The following is a 24,553-nucleotide window of genomic DNA, read 5'->3' on the forward strand; positions in this document are numbered from 1 at the left end:
TCACTTTCCCATCAGTTCTCGGCCTCACAGTAATTTGTAGAATACAATCTAATCTTGTTTCAGTCATAGCACACATCGCCTTCTGGAAAGAGGCATGTTGTGATCTTCTCTGTCATGTATAAGTATATAGCTCCTCCTTTTGTTTATAATTGTTATAAAGGTTTGGATTCGAAATAGTTGGAGACTGATGGATGAATTTACATCATTTTGTTCCTTCCATGCAGTTCTGTTGCTCTTTTAGTTCAGGAAAGAGACAGTAGTGACTGAAATACTGTGGAACATGTGGTGACTGAAACAGTGTTTCTCTGTTAATATTGTAGTTGGTGGGAGGTAAATGTACCGGTATATTAAGTTGTATTGGTCTTGAAGGCCTGCTCAGCACAAATACACCCATGGCAGGTGGCTGCTCAGTTCAAGACTTCTAGAAAAGTAAGTCAGTGGTATTGACTTGTTAAGAAATTAGCCACTACAGATGAGTAATAGTAAGGTATTGGGGTATGCATAAAGGAGCTGTGCACCAATAAACTATTGACGCACACACTGCTGTAGCAAATGGTTATGTTTCTGTATAACACATATCTCGTGTTCTATATAAACTATAATATTAATACACCAAACAACAGTTTGGAACATTAATACTGCAGTTTATGGGGCAAACCCAATATATTTTCTAAGCAGGTGGAGTTGGGTACTCTTTTCTATGTGGAGTTACTATGTGGAGATTTATGTGGAGTTACTAATGCTTTATACTAGTTTGAGAGAAAAACCACATCCATATAATTATTTGCATTTAATTTTCTTGGTTTTTCAAGAAAAGGAAAAAAATAAGAAACCGCCTATATTTTATTTGTAAGGTTTCACCCACACAGAGTAATTTTCCTCGAAGTTAAGAGCAGGTCTCTCCTCTGTATGTAACCTTAACATCATCTGTTAGAGTGAACACTACAATAAACCAATATTTGCATCCTCTTGACAGCAGAGTCACAAACCACAAAATAGATAAAATACAGATTCTTCAGAACAGTGTTATTGCTTGTGGAATGCATATATTGCCCATTCCTACAATCTTTGGGCCAAATCCTCCCATCTTTACTCAAGCAAAATTCCCCTTGAGTTCTTTGGGAGCTTTGTCTGAACAAGAGTAGCAGAATTTGGCCCCATGCTTTTACTATTAGAGAGAGGCAGTTACAACCACCCTGGGAAATCTTCTTGTAGGTTCCATTCTTTGTGAGGTGTCATTAGCATCTGTTTTAATTAGTCAATAAATTGCCACTCACCTTCCCCCATGAGATTGTTTACAGACTGGTGTTCATTCTTACAGAATATGTGTAGTTCTCTAAAATTAATTTGCCAGAAATGCCACTTCTGTGCTGCTGCATTTCTGATGCTAATTAATTCGTTACAGGAAGCATTTTGCGCTTGCAAGGTTACCAGGGTTAGATTTATCTTGGCATGAGCATTTAGCTGAGATCTTTCAGTAGAAAGAGTTAAGTTAGGTACTTTTTTCAGTGATCTTTCCTCTTGCTGTCACAAACCAGTGTTACTGAGATGTCCAGTGATTGATAGATTCTCACTAGTGTTTACAGTAGAGATGGGCTCAAGCCACAAATTTTGCATGTTCCACAGGTGCATTTTGAATGTCCCAAAGCTCAGAGGTTTACAGATGCGAAGGTTTGCTTTGGTTCACTAACAAGACCAGGATTCATTTTCAAAATCAAGATCTGTATCTACAATTGGATTTTGAAGACCCTCAACATATGGATCCAAAGTTTTGATTCCATCCCATTTCTAGATTGCAGCACTGATGTATTTGATGCTGATCTTATTTAAAGTTTGCATCTGATCTGGAATCTTTGCTACAATCAAGATCATCATGATCCCATCTTCAAATCATCAGATATACACAAATAGAAGATTAAAAGAGGGCTCGTGTTACATTGTTACAAATGTTAAAAACAATTTAAAAGTAACATACAAACATAAGATATTTGTTAAATCATCTGTACTTGTCTGAGAAGTAACCATGGGCCTGGAAGTCTTTTGTGGCTTAAAATTGTGGGAAGAGACTCTTAATAATCCCAGGTAACACTTTTTGCTTTAGGATCTAAACTTTCCAACCCTGTCAAGAAAGAATGTTTCCCCAAAGAATCACAACTGTAACAGATAGTATTTACTACAACATTCACACTGCTGCTATGTGATCATTGGTTTCAAGCTCTTTAACAGTACATGATAGCATAATTATGTAATTACAGCTTTGTAACATCAGCTAAGTTAATGGGAGTTTTTTTAGCCTGTGTAAGCACTGCAGGATCAGGTCCTGTTTTGGAAATTCTATCATGTCATGAATCTTCTTTGTACCAATCTAGGTGAATGTAGTATTTACCTAGATAGTTATATAATAGACATAAGGATATTTTTAGTATTAATTCTTTGAAAAATAAAATACTCTGTGTTACTCCCACCTCCCAATAAAGATTCAATTTTCAAAAGTAGTCTCTAAATTTGTTGCTGTAATTTTAGAGACACAGCTAATTTGCATGCCCTGAATTTGTGCTTACAAAATTGCAGGCACAAGATATGAAACTGAGTTGAGGCCTCTTGAAAATTTGACCCAAAGTACTAAATTCCAACTTTGTCTGTTGGACAGTTGAGGTACAGTATAGAATTTTTTTTTACTCAATCAGATCAAAACTGTCCAGCATTGTTTGGAATCCCTTCCAGAGGTCTAGGGATTCGCGTGTGTTCCCTTTCTCTCCTATCCAACCTTTTGCTTGTGTTCCCTTTTTGTCCCCCAAAATAAATGATGCCGCCACATACTTCTAGACAAGGACTGGATGAAATTCCTTTTGGAATCCATCAACTTTTTCTTTTCAACTGATGGGGACTCTCTTGAGCAATGCAAATACTTCCCTCTTCCACAGAACTGGATGTGTGCCTAGAGCAGTCTCCGCCTCTGCCATTCCAGGGGGAAGGGGACTGGGACAAAAAAATGAAACTCTCTCTCATATAGCATCTACCATTATATTACTGTTCACTGAATTTTAATTATCTAGTAAATTAAATGCTTTTCCTTATTAATAACTAGAGCCCTGATCAAAGTCCTGGCCCTTTTAGGGTGAATTCAGTTGAAAAACGCTAAGTTCCTATAGAAGACAGGAGGAGTATAGGCCACAAATACCATTGATGTGAAAGGCAAAAGTAGAAATTTCTCCCCGTATGCTGTAATAGTACGTTGAAGATATTTCCTCATATTGTTCCTTCCTCTTCCATTATTTTGTTTTTCTCCTTTCTCCTTCTTGCGTTGTTTCAGAAACCTGGGTTGGTGACACTGTAACATGGAAATCAGTAGGTGTTTTCTTCCTTCTTCTGATACTTTTGTAACACATTATCCACTGACCAGATTCCAAGTGTTAAATAACTCCTTCTCTTTTGACATGTTTCCTTGCATGCGTGATGAGGTTGATTTGACAGTTCTTGATCATTGGCTAGCTGTAGTAGTACATGGAATATCTCATTTACGCTGACCTTTGGAGACTGTTTTTCTACCTAGTGGTCTAATGTGTATAATCCTCTTCTCTTTTTCCACCCTGCTTCACAATGGACTAAAGCAAACTCCTTCTCCCAGTCTACTTCTTTAGTATGACTTAAGTCTTTAGTCTCATCTTCAGCTAAAATATAAAGGTAATTTTCAAAGCTATTCATGTGCATTTAGGTACACGTGACTCCAATGAACATCAGTGGCTGTATTTCCTTGTGAAATTGTGTATTGATTTTGAAGGGCTCTAGTACTTTATAATCAGACTGCCAATCTGCAAAAGTGGAAAAGGGGTCTTGGTTTCTACAGATGGTTTTTAAATCAGTGGTCCAAAAATAAAATTGGAGGTGGGTCTGGCAACTTTGGCCATCAACCATGCCTGAAACTATCCACACATCTACATGGACTGTCATCGAGTATAATGCGGGATGAGGCCCTTAGTTTGAACCATTGTCCTTTAAGGCTGGTGCAAAGTCTCTGCATGAGAATTTCCGTCAACTTAAGGATGGTAACTCCTGTGAGTAAGACAAGCAGGATTTCATCTCTGGTCCTTAGACCGATCTGAATTTTAAAATCAGTGCTCCAGTCATTTTAAATTTACTTTTTAAAGAATACATTTACATTTAAGAAAGACAAACTGTACTTACAGACATCAAGGTTAATGTGATGTGAGCACTTAAAGATCCCAGGGTGATGCAGATCTGGGTGCTGTAGTTGTTGCAGATGGCCTAATACTCCGAGTCACATCGGGCAATGCCATCCAGTCTGTACTTGGACCAATTATCATTATGTATCGCGGTGCTGCATTTTGGTCCAAGTCTGCCAATGGTACGTATTTTGGCAGCCAATGTGGTGGCTTAATGAACACAAGGATCTTTTAAAGAAATACGTACAGTTGTCTAGTTGCTGTAGTCAGTGCAGGAGTGACCCACTGCAGCACAACCTCATTCCTTCTCCTTGATTTAATGGGCTAGATCTTCAGCTCACGTAAATTGGCCTAACTCCATTGACTTTAATATTCTTTTTGTGACAATGTGTGAGAGCACAAGTGCTGTTACAGTTGCCATCCTTTTATGAACTGTATGCAACTGTGCCAGGGAGTTGCTGGCCCCTTTAAGGGGAGCCTGAACCCATGACAAGCTAATTTAAAGGGAATGACTGCCTATGTAGGCAATTAATGGAATAACGAGCACTGGAGCCTGATAAAAGGCCATCAAGGCTCAGTTGCAGGTAGGTGCTCACACAAAGAGAAGCTCTCCTAAGGGAAAGCCGCTCCCAGAGAAATTTAGGCCCCCCCCAAAAGGAGACTGTACAACCCCCTGAACCCAAGGGGAGAGACTATATCAGGTTTATTTGAATTTAATAAGATAGAACCCAGCAGAGGTATTATATCTTATACCCACTTGGATGGCATGGAATTCTTAAGGGGCCCCGAGAGAAGGGAAACTAAGGCAATGAGTGGCTCTGACACCACACTAGGTCAGGAGGGAGTGCTACAGGGCAGGCATGCTCTGAGACAAACTGTCATTGGAACTGGCTTATGCAAATAACTAGTAGATACATGAAAGAATGTATAATATTGTGGAATGCCCATTAAATAAATAATGGCCCTATCCAACAATCTGGTGGTCACCTGCAGTAAAGTGCTGAGTCCCATCAACTAGAGTTAGGTAAAAATGTTTGTGTTTTCAGCAGCAAATGTTTGCAAAATTCAACTATACCGGTATTTTAAAAGTTTTTTTTTTCTGTTTTTCAAGCAGCTTATAAAAAGGGTTAGATTTTTCAAAAATGTAAGTGAAAATATTCAATGAAAACTTTTGAATTTTTTTCTTATTTTTTACCTGACATTTTTCAACTAGCTTTACTCTCAAATCCTAACTAACGGCTTGATCATGCAGACCCTTATTTTTGTGCTTTGCTTATTGAAGTAGCTGCATTGACTTGACTTGAGCTTGGATGGATTATATATAGATTGTGAGGAAGAGTTTGTGGGATCAACACCCAAGTCAGGGAGAGTTGAGGGCCTTGTAGAAGAAGGCCCAAGATTTATAACCTCTTGAAATCAGCATGATTTACAAAGCCAAACATGTTTTTTTAAAGGAATGTAAATAGAGTGAGTGATATAAGTATGTATGTGTTAGGTATACTTTGTCCGGCCTCTGCATAAGGAAGCGCCTAGACTAGATGACCTTTCGAGGTCTCTTCCAGCCCTACATGTCTATGATTTTATAATGTCTTTACTTGTTCTACAATTAGAGTTTCTTCTTCTAATATTTTGACTGGAACTCATTTCACTTTCTTTTTCTAAGCATTCACCTTGTACTGTATCAGCATATATTATTTGTGTCTAATCCAAAGCCGATTGATGTTTGTGGTAAAAGTCCTATTGACCTCAGTGGGCATTGGATCAGGCCCTTATATGAAAAACTGGCACTGAAAAACAGCATGGTTTTCTCTCTGAACACAGGTTAACGTGAGCATCCAAATTAATCTTTTTACTAATCCTTTTTATTGGCCTCCAGATTTTTCCATTCAAAGGAGAGGGAAAAAAAGGGAGTGATAAATCTTCTGTAAAAAGATCAGAATTTTTATTTGATGAGTGGGATTTGGCATGTGCCGGAGACAGCAGGAATTGGTGTTTCTATTTTGTTGTTGCTGTGGGAGAATGGAACAAAATAAAGGCTACTAATATTTTATTAACATCCCAGTTTAATTCTGTCTGTTGGATAAATGGCCTGTACTACCATAAACAAATCAAAGCAGATGTTTTCCACATGCCCTCAGTTCAGATGTAGGCAAAGTTTACCCATATGGTTGGTATGGAACATGTCTGTATAACCATGAAAATTATGCTTAATTAACTTCATGTAGACTACATACCCTTGAGACCTGTTTAAAAACAACAGTTGTGGAAACAAACAGAACCTCTTTTATAAGGGTAATTTTAAGTACTGTGCTAAATATTAAAACAAACTTCATTCAATTTGATGAAAAGACCTCACTGATGTTATTACTAGATATGAACCTAAACTGCAAGGTGGATCCAAATCTAGAGCTTAACTTCCCCAAAGTGTGGGAGTTATTCAGCTTAAGGAGTTTTCCTTTTGGGACCATCTTAAATACAAGCATGCATTAAGCAAAAAAGGTGTACAAATATTTGATCAAATTTGTAACTAAACTACAGTACCTTCAGCCATGCTCATGTGCATTATAGTGTTGGCTTTCTGTGAACATTTGAGGGGTTGAATTTTACTGCCACAGCCATTCACAGAATGGGACCTGCATAGCTGCATTGGTGAATAACCATGGAGACTGATTTTAAATGTACCCATGCAAAGATGCATCCCTTCAAGGACTAAACAATACCATCTGACTTATCTGACCAGTTACAAATAAATTTGAGTGACTACCATTTTACGGAGGTATGCCTCATCATGATAATATCTGAGCATCTCCCATTAAATAAAAGAAAACAACAAAACTCTCACTCCTCATTGTGTGCAGGAATACCTTAAAAAGTAGTGGAATTCTTTTTCTTCTTCTCACTTCTCCCTCTCACCCAAACACATGTGGGCTCTATGAAGAGCAATGGTAAGGAAACTATGACAAAGAAACAGGGCTTATATTTAGTCCTGAAAATTATGAGGAGACTTGGAGCATCTTGAATATCAAATATTCATGGTAAAGTAATCGTGATCAATCCACAGAGATGTTTATTTCATATTCAAATATATTGACTATTAAAAATAAACCTGAGAGAAATTATGTGCCCATGGACAATCACTATGTTGGAAAGAGGGATTTGGGGGGATTTTTATGGGGTCAATTATTAGTTGCAAATTATTTACCCAGCGCTGCTTTGTTATGAGTTATGTAATGTCTTTCTAATATGATGCTGACTAGATTTCCTTTCTTTGGTTCAGATTATAGGACTGGCCCGTGCTTCACACTGGTAACCAATCAGATGTGCCAGGGACAGCTCACTGGAATAGTCTGCACAAAAACCCTTTGCTGTGCAACAGTTGGGAGAGCTTGGGGCCACCCCTGTGAAATGTGTCCAGCTCAGCCTCATCCCTGCCGCCGGGGTTTCATTCCAAATATTCGCACAGGAGCCTGTCAAGGTAAGCTAGCTGCAAAGCTTCACCAAGAGCTGCTAAAATTATTAATGGCTTAATCTTGATTGAGTTACATTGCTTTGTATAACCTGTCCTAAGCCATTCTCTGCTCTGTGGGGGAAGAATGGAAAAACGATGTCAGATACATTACTTTATGGTTCGCTAAGTGTATGATCAAGTAAGTGCACTAGTAACTTAGGTCATGTGAGAGCAGCCAGGTTCTTAATGAATTTTTCACTGCCAGCAGCTCCTTCATTTGACTGGATAGTGGTGTTTCTCTATACACACATTACCACTCTGAGAAGGGGTTTGTTCTGTTTCAAACTGTACTCAAGATAGACAGAAAACCAAACCTGTGAAGAAGTTGTTCTCTCTGCTTATCTTAATTTTTTTTTACTTCAATTTGTTGGCATTCGGTTCGGTCTGTATGTCTTGTCTTTTGAGCTACATTCATCTGACCTGGAGAAAACTGCATGTCGTGCCATTTAAAACACCCAAATTAAAAATGCCCTATTGTACATTTTAAACAATTTTTGGAAATACATTTGCATTTGGTTCAAATTGTAAAATCCACCCAGATGTTGCTTGCTTCTTTCTGAGCATGCCTCACCCTAGAAAGTCCTTACGCTGCTTTTTTGGCTTTTATTCTAATACTTCCAGCTGTACAAATTCTTTTATTGTCTGGATGTCTGGCAGGAAACGAGAAAGTTAACAGGGGCAGCCATGTACTGAACTGGTGTGGATTATAAATTCCCAGGACTGTATCTTTGGGACTTGTTCATTTAGACCTCTCTAACATATTTTGTATTGTGAGAATAGAGAAGATAAATATTATAAATCTATTACTAATTTTATTTAATCATGAAATTCCTGTGAAGAACTTCAAGGCATTCCATTGCATTAAAACATTTAGACATCTTGTACCACTGGCCAAGTCCTGTCTGGTGCCTGCAAACAGGCCTGATATACCTCTAGGTGGACACATGTTAATGCTACTTTTGTAGGATACATGTGCCCATATTCTGACCTCAGACGTCCTAAGGCACAGTCCTCTCTCACTGTGAAAGAGCAGGGAGAAACTGTGTAGACGGTTGAGTATTGCAGTCATTGGCAGGTCAGGGACTCTATGTGCATAAATGTTTGACCTCTGCCTTCAGCTCTCAGGCTGCACCTTGTTACACCTCTCCATTGTTTCTGTCACGGGAAGGCTGCAGAGCGACCTGTGATGATTTGTATGGTCCAGAACAAGGATGTTTCTTCACACTGCAGGTTTCTTAGCACGCAACTACATGCAATGCCAATCCAGTTCTGACTCTGTAGGTTTGACTTGTACTTCCAGTTGATCTCTTCTCTTGTGTCCATACTTTTAACAGACCGGCTATGGAACTATATGTTATCTTCATTCTTCATGCAATTGTATGACATCCAGTCCTCTTTAAATCAGATAACTTAAATGTCTTCAATCTTAGTGGATGTTATTTCACATCCATATTTGATCTAAATAGTAAAATGAAAGTAGGTTCAATAAAATCCAGGCTTGTTCACGCAGGTTCTCTGAAGAAAGAACACATCTATGATGTTTGAGAGTCAGTAAGACAAATGGACACACATTAAGATATATAATATAAATAAATATGTCGAGAAAAATACAAAATTGTTACCCACTGTTCAAATCTGCTCTTTGTCTGTCTATCTGGCATATTTTAAAAAATGCAGAAGGTTAAATCAATGAAGTGTCATGGTTGAGATTTTAAACATTTAAAAATCAGGGGAATCAGAGATGTAGAATGAGATATTCAAGTGTTTAAGTAATTTACAAGCACAAGTTCCATTGGCTTTTAATGGGATTTATACTCCTAGATCACTCAGGTGCTTTTGAAAATCCCATCTGTAGCCCCCACATGAATCTCAGCCCTTTTTGTAGACAAAGTAATTTTGTGTTTGATGTTATGGGCCAGATTGTGGCTGGCTTTGTGGTGTTCACAAAGGGCAGACGGAGAGTTTTCTCCATCTTGTGTCCCTGTGTTTAAGCCAGTAACGGTGAGGAACACAAGCACTGCAATCATCTAGTTTTACCAGCAGCAATAGACTCCCCAGAGAGAGGCTAGAAGACAAGGATTGTGGAGGTGCGGCCAGTGGGGGGACCATTCTGAATGCTCCCACAGATGGTGGAGCTCAGGGTCCGACTTGCACTACCATGCAGCTCCCAGAAGAATTCTCTGAGACCTCCAAGACCTCGCACTGCTGCTTTGCTCCTCCTCCCTTCCACTTTCCAATGCAGCCATTGCTGAAAGCCACAGTCTAGCCAGACTTTTGCACCTTAATATTTATGTGCAGCCTTGCTTTGTTAAGATTGATGTGGGGACAAAAAATGGAGATCCCTTGACATGTTCACATTTAATTTCCTACCCACAAGGTGCCATCAATTTTGTTGTTTCATTTTCTTAAAACTAAAGATTAAATATAAGGAGGAGGAAAAAAAGGGAAAGTAAAAAGCTTCGTCAATAATGTCGAAGTACATTGTTCATTAATGTCAGTCATGGATTCTTAAACCAGGTCCTAACCACCACTTATTTAAGGGTAGTTGTCCCGTTGTCCCGTGGGAGTGAAGAATAAAAACTCCCCATCAATAGTAGGTTGAATACCACAAAGAACAAGGGTCTCTCCCACGGGTTGTAGCTTGCAGCTCTTGCGCTCATCCAAAATTTCTGCATATGCCTCATTCTGCATATGCTTATTGTAAATGCCTGTCAAGATTTTCAGAAGGGGTTACTGATTTGTGAGTGCCCAATTTGAGAAACCTTAAAGGGGCCTGATTTTCAGAGGACAGTGTTCCCTGTATTGAAAATGCCCCGAATGTTTTGAAAAATAGAAGTAAATATTAGAGCAGTAAGCTGAAAGGGTGAAACAATAATAAGCAAGCAATTTCTTACAAATTTTTTTAGAGAATTGTAATTAATCATTCTTTCTATAATATAATTACAAAATCAATCTCTTCACGGGCAAGAATCATAATATTATGATGGGATGAGCAACAGATTTAGGCATATTTACTTAGTTTCTGCATGGACAAATTGTTATGGCTCTTTCTGAAGAATGAATTCAATGTGGGTGTTTTTCCTTTATTATATGATAGATGTGGATGAATGCCAAGCCATCCCTGGGATCTGTCACGGGGGAAATTGTATTAATACTGTTGGATCTTTTGAGTGCAAATGCCCAGCTGGACACAAGTTTAATGAAGTGACACAAAAATGCGAAGGTAAGAACTTTCAGAACTTTCGTCTCAAAGTAAGGGGGAGGGGAATCTTTGGTTTGATGCCAGCTTTGTTTAGAAGATTGTCACAAATGTTCCAGTCTCTCTTATTTCCTTGAGAATACAAATGATATTGCACACAGCACATATGAACAATCTGCTTTTCTTCTTCTAAACCAGAGAAAATATTGGCCCTGCAGCTTTTTCCAGTTTTATTCATGTAACATTTTACAGACTTAAAAACTCAAGATACATCTGAATCAAATTAAACATGAAAACATAGAATATTTATGAACTAATATTTTGCTTTAGAAATATCTGAGGCACATGTCTTTGCACAATTTGATTTACAAGAATGCTTATATGACATGCAGGATCCAATTTCCCTCTCTTTACTTAGGGTAACACTCCATTTGACATGAATAGGAGCTTGGCTTGAGTAACAACTGCAAGATTAAGACTTAACTATCCTTGGAAGTTGTATATTTTGTGTTTTTTCTTTTCTACTTTAGATGAAGTGTTTTGCCTTCCTTTATCAGTGCTTTGGTCCTCGTTATGTAGATGAGTGGCAGATGGCAATGCAGAAATGTGCATTACAATCAGGAGCTTGGGCAAGGGAGGCAGGACTAGTGGAAGGATCTTGGAGTCAGGTCAGAGCCAGTGTTAGGGTCAAGAGTCAAGCAGAGCCTGAAAACTGGAGTCAGAGTTTGGAGTCAAGCCATGGGTCAGAGCTGGAGACAGAGTCAGGAATTGAGCTGAGTGTCAATACCTAGTATCATAATCCATGTTGTGGTTCTGGAGGTCGATCAGGGGTCAGAATCTAAATCAAAGCCTAGGTCAAAACCAGGAGTTCAGAAGCAGGGCAGTCATGGCAGCTAGCTAGGGATCCACATTGTTGCCTGGATACTGCTTGGTACACCTCATGAGCTTCCGTAGGGTCAAGCAGCCTATTAGGGATGGCTAAGACAACTGTCAGTCAGATCACTTGAAGTGGAACTTCCAATGGTGTTCAACTTCTGTGGATTGTGGATCACAGGGAGCAGCCTAGTTACAGCTGCCCTTGGGTGGCAGCATGGAGATGCCAGTTATCTGCTAACCCCGCAGGCCTGGGTGCAAGTCCTGATCAGGGATGGCGCTAGCTTTTTTGCTGCCCCAAGCACGGCAGTCAGGCAGTCTTTGGCAGCGTGCCTGCAGGAGGTCCTCGGTCCCGTGGAATCGGTGACTTGCCTGCGGGGACCGCCCGCAAGCACGCCGCCAAAGGCTGCCTGACTGCCGTGCTTGGGGCGGCAAAAAAAGCTAGAGCCGCCCCTGATCAGGACTTGCACCCAGGCCTGCGGGGTTAGCAGGGGATGCATTAAAGAGAACCTCAGACTGAATATCACTGATTTAGGGCGTTATGTTTAAAATAGATTCATGTTAACAGAAGTAGGAAACCAGCTCTACATTTTTCAGAAGTGTTTAATGATTTTGGGTGCTCAACTTGTAACATCTTAGAGGAGCCTGATTTTGAGAGACACCCATCCTCTGCAAATCATCCCTCTTTCAAGAGTCTCAGATTGGACCCCTCAAAACTGAGGGGCCCAGAATCACTAGTCATTTTTGAAAATTTGGAGCACAGTCATTTAAAAGGTAAAATCCCCATTTTGAGTAATAAATATCTTACAAACATTTTAGTTTAATTGGGGGGTTATGGAAAGCCATTTTGTAAGAATTTGCATATTGTATGTTTTTCACATTGGCTGCTGGTGGTTTGGCTTTCCTTCTGAGGGATAGAGCACTGAGGAGATGGAGAATAATAAAGACTGAACTTGTGTCTTGTGAAATATTAATGATGGCAAAACTGAAACCCTGTAGACCTGGACGTCCCAGCAAACACCACTACTGCAATTTTCAGGTCCTTCAGTGATGAATTGTATAGGAAACTTCTATCTCCATATGCTATACCTGGTGTATCCTGTGGTTACGTTGCAATGAATGGAAATTCTGTTAAAGACTGCTACAGAGACATGTGCAGGTTCTGACAGCAGTGAAGAGTCAGTTATATTTTCCTTCAATCAGCATGCATATGTGATCTGAAAAGTTAGTGGAACATAATCACAATATTACTTAGTTATTTATATTGTTATCAGCCTCCCTCGTTGAAGAACCATGGGGAATGCAGATACCATAGGTAGAATGCAGTTACACATGTTGAAATTTTGCTAGGACTTCTGGGCTAACATGCTACTTTTAAGAGATGGCACAGGATCATTGTGACGAGATCCCTGAGGTACAACCTGAAACTGTGGGACCGCTGTGCCTCCTTAACTCTCCAGCCTGGACTGTCTATCAAAATTCTTTGCCAGTAACAAGCAGTGAACCCCTCCAGGCGCTGTTATCACTCAGCCACCAGCATGCAGAGGCAAGCCTAGCTAAGTTGCATGAAGGCTCCCCAAGCCCTTCTTGAACCATACACAGGGAAACACCAGCAAATCTCAGAAGCCCCCAGACTTGCACCCCAGGAATATACCACCTTGAACTGCTTAAGCTCTTCTCTTGAGTGGTGCAAGTTTATTAACTAGTTCACCACTTCATCAAAGGAAAGTGGGCATGCACCAACCTTTGTAAACTGAGCAGATTTCCCAAACACTTTAGACAAAGTCACTGGTAAGGATAAAACATTAAAATAAGTTTATTGACAAAAGAAAGATAGATTTTAAGTGATTATAAGTGGTAGGCATAAAAGGTCAGAGATAATTGCCAAAGAAAATAAAAAGTAAGCATGCAGTCTAAATCCTAAACCTTATTACGCTAAGCAATATTTGGATCAAGCAATTTTTCTCACCCTAGGTAAGTTACAAATGGTAATACACAGACTTTCCCTTTAAGCCTATGACCAGTCACCTCAGTTTAGATCTTTGTCTTCCCTCCATTCTTGTTGTCTTCAGCGTAGGTGGAGAAGGAGAAAGGTAATCACATGATACCACTGTCCCCTATTTTATATCCTCAGTCCATGTGCCTGGAAAATACTAGCCCAGACATGTCCTGGCAGGGGCGGCTCCAGGCCCCAGCACACCAAGCGCGTGCCTGGGGCGGCAAGTCGCGGGGGGCGCTCTGCTGGTCGCCGCGAGGGCGGCAGGCAGGCTGCCTTTGGCGGCTTGCCTGCGGAGGGTCCGCTGGTCCCGCGGCTTCAGTGGACCTCTCGCAGGCGTACCGCCGAAAGCAGCCTGCCTGCCGTGCTTGGGGCAGCAAAATCCCTAGAGCCGCTCCTGTGTCCTGGTGGGCCTTGCTGAGTCAGAGTTGAGCAATCCCCGCACCCCGGTGTGGTCTTATGCAACTCTCTTAAAGAATTGTGAATCCTTTGTTTATAACACCCTGGCTGATTAATGGCCATTTAACATCCTCTTGGGCACTGGTGACCTCCTTGGTTGTTGTCACTAGAGAACTAGCAGTGGGCAACTCCCAAACTCACAACATATTTCAATAACAACCGTACAGCAGACTCTCATAACTTCATGCACACTAACAATGTACATAGTTTGACAGAGCAGTGGGTTTCAGCAGATCATGACCTTTCCTATGATAACTTACATGGCACAAGTAGCCCCAGTGATGAATACGGGGATTACATGGTGCTACTTTGGGGTGCAATGTGTCACAATCATTAATGACCATGAGTTACCAGGCAGCCCTTGGATTTAGGTTTCATTTAAAAGACTGTGCTTCTAGTTGTCTGCTGCCTCAGCATTGTGCTGAAGTTTGATTCAATAATGACAGAATTTTCTGACAAATTTTGTACACTAAAGAGGAGAGTGGCTTTTAAATATCTATATGTTTTTTTAATCCCAAAGGATCTCTAGGTGCATTACAAACAGTACAAATATTTATGCAGGAATCACTGTGTTGAAAGGAACGGTGGTCTGTGGGTAAAGTCCTAGATAGGGACTCAGGATACCTAAGTTCAGTTCCAGGCTCTGCCGTGGACCTAATGTGTAGTCTTTAGCAAGTGATTTAATATTTCTGTGAAGCAGTTCCCCATCCGTAAAATGGGGATGATGATTCCTTTTCCACACTTTTTGTCTTTTTAAACTGGATTAATGACTGATTCTTACTAAATGACTGAACAGTGCCCAGCACAATGGGGCCTACTCTCAATTGGAGCCAATGCAAATAATTAAAAATAACACTTCAGCTCCCTCTGGTGTGAAAGGGGATGGCTGTTGAACAGTTTACAGCATCATTACACCCCATTTCAAAATACTGAAGGGACCATGTAACTAAGCACAAAGTACTTTACTCAAATTGGAATCATTTTTAGGACACCCCAAGGATCAGTAATTACCACGAGTGGTCAAGTCCTTGGTTCTACATCTTGTCTGTTAAGTAGCATCTCTGGTAGCCCTAATGCCATCTCTGGCATTCGTACAGTAGATCTGGCTCAGCTGTCTACTGACTCACCAACACTATACTTCCTGCAGTATGTATCTCTTCCATGGAGGTCTTCCATCCAAGTTCTGATCAACTCTGACCTTTCTTAGCTTGTGAGACAACAGAAGTAGTTGGAAAGCCAAAAACCTTTTAGCTATTGTGCTATTTACCAGCACAGGTGATGAAAGATTAGATTTAGAACATTAAATATTAGATTGTTTCACTGATTCATGCCATCATCTCCATTTCAGTTTCACTAATGCTAAGCCAAGTAACTTTTATTTTGGGGGTAGTGATGGTTATTCTTGGGGTAATTCTTTCTGCAGTGACCTTTATGACTGCAAGTACCTCAGACATACCTACCTTTATAAAACTCACCTGCTTAATAATGACACTGTTATTTATATTAATGTCAACAGTAATATAAACAGTGAAATGCTGTTTGGGTTAGGCTCAACCTAAAATAAAGAGTGGTGATTTTGCTTTTAAAAAGGTCAGAGTCTATATAAACAGTGGCAACACTGAGTTTAAACAGTGGTGAACTTGAGTCAGAAGATACTTGAATCAGATCCATTTACAACTGCATTTTTCTCTGTTAATTAAGTGCTTTATTCAGATCAAAATTCAATTTCCACATTTTTTTTGTTTCTGAGACTTTTGGGACTCCTGTGGAGTATAATCCTGGTGCAGAAGCCAAAGTGTCTCAACACTGCTCCCAGGGAGCTCAGACTCAAGGCTTTGACAATGCATTTTAAGTAGCACTAAACAAGAAGTCACACCTGTCCCATACACCAATGTGTGGAATGTGGCCCACACAAATGACATCATAACAGCTCACTGAGATGTTTGGAAGAATGCATTTTTGCTAGACATGAGGAGGGTTTTAGAATGAATCAATCTCTATATAATCTTAGATGGTCTGTACTCTCCTAGCAGAATACGCAAATCTCACTATAGGATGGTTTAAACTAAGCACCTGATTCTCAGGCTGATAATGGCAGGAAGCCAAATGAATAACATTTTTTTTTCTTGCCTTGACACCTCCAAGGAGATGTGCAATTGAGGTCCTCTCTATGTGTGCTCATTAAAGACCCTGTGGGAATTAGTAAAGGTGTTAGCCCAGCTATTGTGGCCAAACTTCCCTCAAATAATTTTTAATACATAAAATAGATATCTTCATAGCGTGCCCTAACTTGTTGTGTGATGTAGCTGTTAACCATTTGCTATATTTCATTTCAAATATTTCATTGATGGAAGAAGTGATTCCTACATACACGTGTATAAAATTGGTCTGTCGGTTTGTATGTCTTGGGATGAAAGGTGCAATATAGTCCTTGCCATGTTCCACACAATCAGACATACAGAGGCCAAGGACATTATCCCTTGTTTTCTTTTGCTGCACATAAGAGGGACTGTTAATAAATTGGGATTAAGCTTCTTCAGCTACTTAATTTGAATTTGACCCCTGTTATATTCACTTATTTTCTATACCTTGTTGATTCATCTGGGCCTTTGGTGCCATTGGATTCTCATCACATTGAGGGCTGCATGTTGATGTTACAGACATTTAGACAGGTGGTTGTTGGTTTCCAGAGCATCTTCCAGAATGCAGCCTGCCTTTATGGCTGCCAGAACGCTTTCTTCCTGTTTGCTGATAGTTACGTGTTCATATTTTAGGCACTTACATGGCAGATGATGGAAAAAGTTGTCTGTCTTTCCATTCCTGTGTGCTTGAGCTCCCTAGAGAGCTAAGTGGTACTAGCTGCAGATTGGGAAGAGCCGCTGAAAAAGAAAGGGATGACAAAGTACTATAGGCTGATTACCACCAGCAATTGATGAACAATTGATGTTGGCATAGGTTGATATTGACATGCCACTGCAGGTCACATAAGCACTGTGCTGTGGAAGGAATAGAACCTTCAGGATTACAGACTCTATCATCAGTGTCAGCAGGCATGCTCAGGTATACGGAGGCATGAGCTGTCATTTTTTTTATGCTGACAGTGAAGATTTTCCTGTAAATGGTTTGTCACTTGAAGAGTTTGTATATGGGCAATATATCTCTTACAGGTTGCATCCATTGCATGATCCTTTTCTTTAAAAGTGGTGATCAACATATAAGACAATCATGGATGTGATCTGCCTTCTGCCATCTGTTTTGTGCTATATACTTCAGTTTATGTCTAGAAATCTATAGCACATGAAAACCTTTATTTCAGACAAATATTGTATGCTGGTAAAGAGTAGTACAGGTAGCATTAGGGCAATGTTATTTAAAGATGGAAGAAGCAGAAAGGTTGCTGTTCATTGACTGCCTTGTGCTGTAATGCTAACGGAGCTTATTAGTTAAATTGCATCTGTCTGGTCAATACTTGAGTGAGAGGCTTCCAAGAAAAACCTAGGTATGGTAGGAAGTGGTGTTGGTAATTCAGTAAGTGGTACGCTTCCCTTTGCGTCGAAGTTGAACTAGTGCCCAAGCATGGTGTTAGTAGCATACCGTAGTTCTGGAATTACCATGAGACATAAAATGGGGCTCTGGACCACTTGTGGTCATTAAAGATCCAATGGCAGTTTTCTTAAAATTAGACTGCTAACTCCAGTGCACCAGCTAAATTTAAATGTGGGATGTTGCATTTTGCCTACATTCAATAAGTTCCCTCGACAGTTTTAAACCAAGTTTCAGGGTTGCACCCATCATTATTAAACAGTGAAGTGTACTCTCTGGTGCTTCTGGAATTTAGAAAATATGGTATTTCCTTAGATTCAGATTATTTCATGGCTAAGACTGTTTTTCATATTTATTTATCTGATGCCTAACAAAATAAGGCTCCGCTCCCATTTTAGGGCAACCTATTGGTGCCATATTATAAACCTTGCTGGCATAACTCCATTGTAGTAAAGGAATTTGATCTTAAATAACAATAATGATAAATATTTTAATGCTGGAATCTTGATAATTAAGCTGATCAGATCTCTCTTTTTATTGTAGATATTGATGAATGCAGCACCATTCCTGGAATCTGTGACGGAGGAGAGTGTTCTAACACTGTTAGCAGTTACTTTTGCAAATGTCCACCTGGTTTTTATACAGCTCCTGATGGCACAAGATGTATAGGTGAGTATAAAACCATAAGTTTTGGAGTAGTAGGTGCAATTGACATGCATATATCCATAAAAGTAGATAATATCGTACAAGAATATATTTAATAACCATAGGAGCTCTCTTGAAATCCCTCTTGAGAGCAAGTGCCCACAGCCGTCATCAAAGATTAGTTTTCTGTTTTCTTTCTTTTTGCTGTTGTAGCTAATGATACTCTTGCAATTTAACACAAAGTCCATGTGGCTACTCCCTTTCTGAAATCATTTGATATTTTAAACTAAAAAGATGGGTAATGCTATACAATATTTACCGTAGTCATCCCTTTTCCTCTCTCCTTTTTTTCTGATCTTTCCCCTCTTCTTCTTCTTCTTCAGGGTTTCTCTATAAAGCTGTTTAAAAAAAGTGTGTTGCATTAAAATGAGCTGAACTTGTTTTACAGGGTTCCCTTTATTTTCCCCTTCTCCCACATTAATCTTTGTTGCAGCATGTGTTTCGCTGCCTGGTTATTTTAAAAAAACAACCCCAAGAAATAAAATCATAGACATAGAAATTTGAAACATTGTCAGTCACAGGCTTTATAGGTTTTATTCAAAATCTTTTTCATTAAAGAAAATAATGTGTAATGACTTGAATCAGACTGGCTGGTGGCTGCTATCTTTGAAGTGCATGCAGTAGTGTGATTTTTGTGACATTCATAGTGTGGTGGTGCTGTTGTGTCTTACTTTGAATGTGATGGAATGGATACGACCCTCCAAAGCAGTCTTTGTGTCATGTTGCATCACATAATGCTCCAAAGCAGTATCTCTGAAGTTGCTACTGTGCTTCCAGTCAAGGTATCGGGGGTTGCCATAACTCACTGACTGACACTTTGGTGTCATGGTCTCCAAAGTACAGTGCACTGAAGTAACACTATTTCTGGGAAGGAGCTAGTCTGCCTGCTCCCTGGTGACTACTGATATCCCCAGTCTAGAATAAGATCCATATGTTTCCAACTGGGTCAGGTATTTTAGGATGCACCATTATTTCTTCTCTTTCCTTTAAACTTATTGCAAGTATGTTGTTCTCTATTCAGTCCTGAAACCCAGAGCTTCATAGTCATTTTCAAATTAAATGAAAATTAAATTTCCATGGTTTTGGCTGGTTTATTTAAAATGCTAAAAGGCTCTGAAAACCAGGTGGAATAAGGCAGTCTCCCCATATTAGCACCTTTTGGAAGAGATCAGTTGGTAAAGGACGGAGCAGAAAAACAACTCTTGAAAGGAAAGTATAGAGGGAGAATAATTTTCCCAGCAAAAAAGTGCTTTTCCCTAGAAATCTGGAAAGACATTAGGACATGATTCATTGTGAAGGTTGCCATTATACTTTTGTATATGTTCAGAAATGCATTTCCTTTAACAGTATCTCTTCCACTATCAGACACAGTATTTGTTTGTGTAGTTAGGTGGTATTTCGAGGGGATAGAATGCACCTGGTCATTGCTTTTCTTGCTTTGGACAAGTAGCTCCTTAAGGACTGTGCTGCTCACTAGATATTGTATATATTAGATGTTTGTTTACACAAAGCAATGCAGACTGCTATAGAGATGATATAAGATGTGCATTTTCCCTTCAGTATAATACTAGTTAATAAAATTTTGAATTTAACTCCCTAGGGTAGTGCAGATTCTGCTGTTCTATAGATACTGTGCAGTCAAGATTGTCTGATGCCATCACTCACATTAGATTCCTTCAGATTTTCAACCATACTGTCTGCTCCCACCCTCCCTCCCTCTGTTTCCAGGCTGAAGTAGTTTAGTTTAACAATTGGATATTGAAGTGATGACAAGAAGCAATGTAAATGATACCCCAGGCCATGAGCCATCATTAACATTCGGCGTCACGTTCAAGGAAAAATGTGCTAAATGTGAAGCACTATTAATTTTCTGCACATAGTTTAGATTTATGTCTTAATTTGCAAGCTGTGCATTTGCAGTATTAACAAGGATATTGCCAAAATCTGCATTAGAGCCAGGCAGAACATCTAGTCTTTATTTAGTTATAATATGTCTGTCCTCAAGTAAAAAGTGTTAGATAAATGTTAGCTAACGGGTCTGGGGAGGGGGCTTCTGGGTCTACAAATAAAGGGCCCTGGATTAAGGAGCAGGGATTAGAACCACTTCTATGCTCACCCTGTCATCCTTTCAACACTTCCCCCAGCCTCATAATTCTGCAGTCAGAATGAAACCTAACAAAGAAATTAATGTAGCATGGAGAACATTACATAGATGTTTCATTTGTATTGGCTCAGTCCGAGATTCATTTTAACATGGTAGATCATGGGACAACTTTTGGGTTGTGGATGGAAAAAAAAATTGAGAACCCACGGGCTAGATGATCTAATAAGTCTTTTCTATCTCAAATTTTCCTGATTCTATGATTTGAATTGAATTCATTCTAAAACTTGAAGCAATGGCTGACTGTCTCCATCGTCTGTAGTACCACTAATATCTTTGTTTAGGACTCCAGCTAATGAAAGGCAAAACCATTACAGACTCTCTCATCAGATCATTGAATATCATCAGTTCCCTCAAAATAATAAGGAATTTCCTTGGATTTTTATACAAACTGTAGTATCTCATCTGCTAAACTCTGGATAACTGAGATGCTGGACAGCAGAATCTGCCACATCCTCGATAACCGAAACACTTTATTTAAGGACTGTTGCATGCTGATATAAGATTACGTCCATGTTTTTCTCCTACATTTTGACAGTGAACATTCTTCTGCTTTTAAAAACTTACTGGTTTATCGTGCAACATCAAATCATGCCACAGCTTGTTTTAAGTTGAATTACGTTGACATGATGTGACACGCTGAAAGAATTACTCAAAACTGCAGATTGTATCATAGACTTTGAAAAGGTGTTTGGATGTTTTTCTTTCCCCCCCCTAAGATAGGAGCTGTTTGTAAAATGTCGCAAGAGCTGAGAAGGTGAAATCTGGGTATAAGCTGTTCTTTGTAGAACACATGCAAGCCCATTTTAGATATAAAGCGAACACGTCTCCATGAACAATTTGATGGCACCTATTGTAATTGTATTGTAATTTCTTGCTCTGCCATCTATATGTAATTTCAGTCATCATTCACTTCAGCTTCGAAAGCCAGGATTAATGAAAAATAAATTAATGTGTGGCCGTGGGCGCTATAGTTTGTTTGTTAATGTACATCCACAGCCTTTAAATTAAAGCTGAAACAATAATGATTTGATGCTGGTTGTAATAATGTTGACAATTATAGCACTATAGGGCTTTTCTGTGAAGGTGCTGAAACATTAAATATTGAATAAACTTTTTCTTCTTTCTCCTTTTTCTCCTCTCCCACACTGTTATACATTTATTATTTTATTACAACGTGGGACTCCTAGCTGAAGAATTTTTTTTCACATCACGTTTTCTTTGGTTTTACTTCCTGTAGGGTTTGCACCTCTGACTTGCACTTTAGCTTTCAGGTTTCAATGAGTCTAAGAACTCACAGCAAAGTCTCATAAAAAATCATGGCACTCCACCTGGTTTTGAAGTGAAACCATAAATCTGCCAGTGGTGTGATGACTCACAAGTGGGTCCAAGCTGACACAAAAGGTTTGGGAACCTCTCTGTATTGCCATCCTCATTCAGAAAAAACTTAAGCCAGGCCCCAAATATCACGAGGTTGGCTTAAAATCATGAGATTTTGAGAAGAATCCCTTTGGGGGTTCTTTTTATTTGCTTGCTGGATTTTGAGTCCTCCTTGTTCACATTTTCAAGCTTTACTCTGCAACCATTAGGGCTAGATAATTAGAGTTTTTTTAAAATGAAAGCTGAGATTTTCACATCACCTCACTTCAGGACCTTTAAAGAAAACTCTAAACTTATTGAGACTTACAATACAAATCCTGAGAGTTGGCAACACTTGAGAAAATTGTGCTGGTTTTTGAGTTTTTAAAGCCCCCAACCTACCAAATCTCACCCAATTTCTTGTTTTGTTCTCAACTTTTTAAAATTAATATTACTGATACTGAATCAATCCTACTCAACCAAGCAAACCAATACATTTGCTGTCAAGGCAGCATTAGGAGCAATAGACATTGGATTTGTAAATGAAAGATGCACTTTTTATCGGGCTGATCTTTCCATGTGCATTTTTTTCCTCCTGTTAGATGTACGTCCTGGATACTGTTTCTCTTCTCTGACCAATGGCCGTTGCGGCAATCAGCTCCCCCAGGTTTTAACTAAAATGCAATGCTGCTGTGACACCGGACGATGCTGGTCTCCTGGGGCAGCGAGTGCCCCTGAAATGTGCCCAATCCGAGCTACTGGTATGGATCATTTTGCATTCTTACAGTAATGGTTTAGCACTTTCCTATTCTGTTATCCTGTTTTGTGAGTAATGTTTGCAGTGTAGACTTATGAATCTTATGAAAAGGATTATGGCTAGTGATGAGCAATCTCTAAAGGCCTGGATGTTCAGCCTTAACCTAAATTTTAGGCATCCTTCTCAAAAACCCTGCCAATAGGCACAGGCTACTCCCACCGCAATCCTGTAGTAGGCTCTAGTTCCTTCCCACCTCTCCTCTCACCATGACCTTCCGGTAGTCTTTATCTCCCTTTGTCCTGTCTCTCAATCTTCTGATTGGCCCCTTTTCTCTGAAGGCCTGCAACCACTGATGGTCCTTTCATTTAAACCATGTGATTCCTCACCGCTGGTCCTGACGGTCACTGAATTCATGCGCTCTGCGGTTATTTGCCCTACATTGCATTGAGTGTCCCAGAGAACATGACATATGGACTCAGAGCTGGCTAGGGCCCAGCAGAGTAGTAACACAAGTGGACTGTGAAACCAAGTGGAAAGGATCAGAGGATGGGTCTGTTGAAGGGTGTTTAGGAGAGAAGGTGGACTGAAGGCCTACTGGAAAGTCACAGGAAAGAAGCATGCAAGAGACTTGAGGAAGATTACAGCTAGGGAGAGGGAGGAGGCTAGAGAGGAGGTGGATTGGTCTCTTTCTGCAAAGCAATGTAAATATGAAAAAATGCAGGTTTGGCTCACAGGATGGGGGAATGTTTACAATCCCTATTTTTAACCGGTTGAGTGAGGCGGCATGATCTAGTGACGAGAGCAGGGTTCTAAGGTCAGAACCTGGGTTCTCTTCCTGGCTCTGTCACTGTCTTATTGAGTGACTTGAATGATACTATTTCAAATTCATATAGTACTTTACATGTTCGAAGCAGTGTACAGACAATGACTAGAATTCTAGACTATTACTAAGCAAGTATTGTCCCCTGGCTAAAGTAGGTTAAAATAGGATGGGGAGCTGCAGGAAAGTGCTTTTTCCCAAGACGGGGGAAGAGTGGGAGCTCCCCTCTGCTTTTAACACCCTGCCCACTTTCCCTTACACAACTCCTGATTATTCCCTTTTAACTGCTGAAGAAACTGAGGCAGAAAAGTGATTTGCCTAAGACCACATAGAAAGTCAATGGCAGAGCAGAATTGAGAACCTACGACTTCCCGACTCCCAAACCTGTGCCAAGTCCGACAGCTCATGCTGCCTTGGGCAAGTTTTTTAACTTCTCTGTGCTTCTCTTACCAGAAAAGGCCTTAAAGACAGAGTAACAGCGTGTGGGGTACAGCGTAGCTAAATGCCACAGTGAAAAATAGGTAGCATCCACACTGCGGTGTGTAGCTGCACATGGAAGTGAAAGGCTCTGGCAGGGGGGGAAGCAGAGGAGAAATTCTCCAGGAGCCTTTTCTCGTTACCTCTGCCATGCCAGAGCCTTTCCCCACTGTCAGTCTTTCACTGTGGTGAGGAAAGGCTCTGGCATGAGGGAGGCTTCAGGACACTAAAACCAGCAATGTGGATGTGGGAAGCATGTAGCATGTCGTGTGTAGAGAGCCATGCAGGGTACGTACCCTAAGATTCTAGCATGTCTCTACTCTACTCGCCTAAGCAGTGTCTCACCTTCTACATGGCTATTTATACACATATCAGGGGCTCGTGAAGTGTCTGTACTGTACACGCAGCCGTAATGTAGACCTAACCTAAAATGGAATTAGTAAGTTATAATTTCCTTTCTAAAGTGCTTTCAACTCCTCTGGTGAGAGAGGCTAGATACACACATGGGCACA

The 24,553-nt window shown here is 40.0% G+C and overlaps 1 protein-coding gene across 1 annotated transcript in view; it reads left to right on the forward strand.

The window, feature by feature from the left end:
* Nucleotides 1-24,553, forward strand: part of FBN1 (fibrillin 1) — a 213,290-nt gene that overhangs the window by 69,645 nt on the left and 119,092 nt on the right. Inside the window, exons 7-10 of the mRNA XM_044979703.1 lie at nucleotides 7,462-7,659; nucleotides 10,790-10,915; nucleotides 18,306-18,431; nucleotides 22,590-22,748. Coding sequence (XP_044835638.1) covers nucleotides 7,462-7,659; nucleotides 10,790-10,915; nucleotides 18,306-18,431; nucleotides 22,590-22,748 — 609 coding nt within the window. The remainder of the gene's footprint in view (nucleotides 1-7,461; nucleotides 7,660-10,789; nucleotides 10,916-18,305; nucleotides 18,432-22,589; nucleotides 22,749-24,553) is intronic.

The sequence above is a fragment of the Mauremys mutica genome, chromosome 11, assembly GCF_020497125.1.
Source record: "Mauremys mutica isolate MM-2020 ecotype Southern chromosome 11, ASM2049712v1, whole genome shotgun sequence".
Classification (NCBI taxonomy): domain Eukaryota; kingdom Metazoa; phylum Chordata; order Testudines; family Geoemydidae; genus Mauremys; species Mauremys mutica.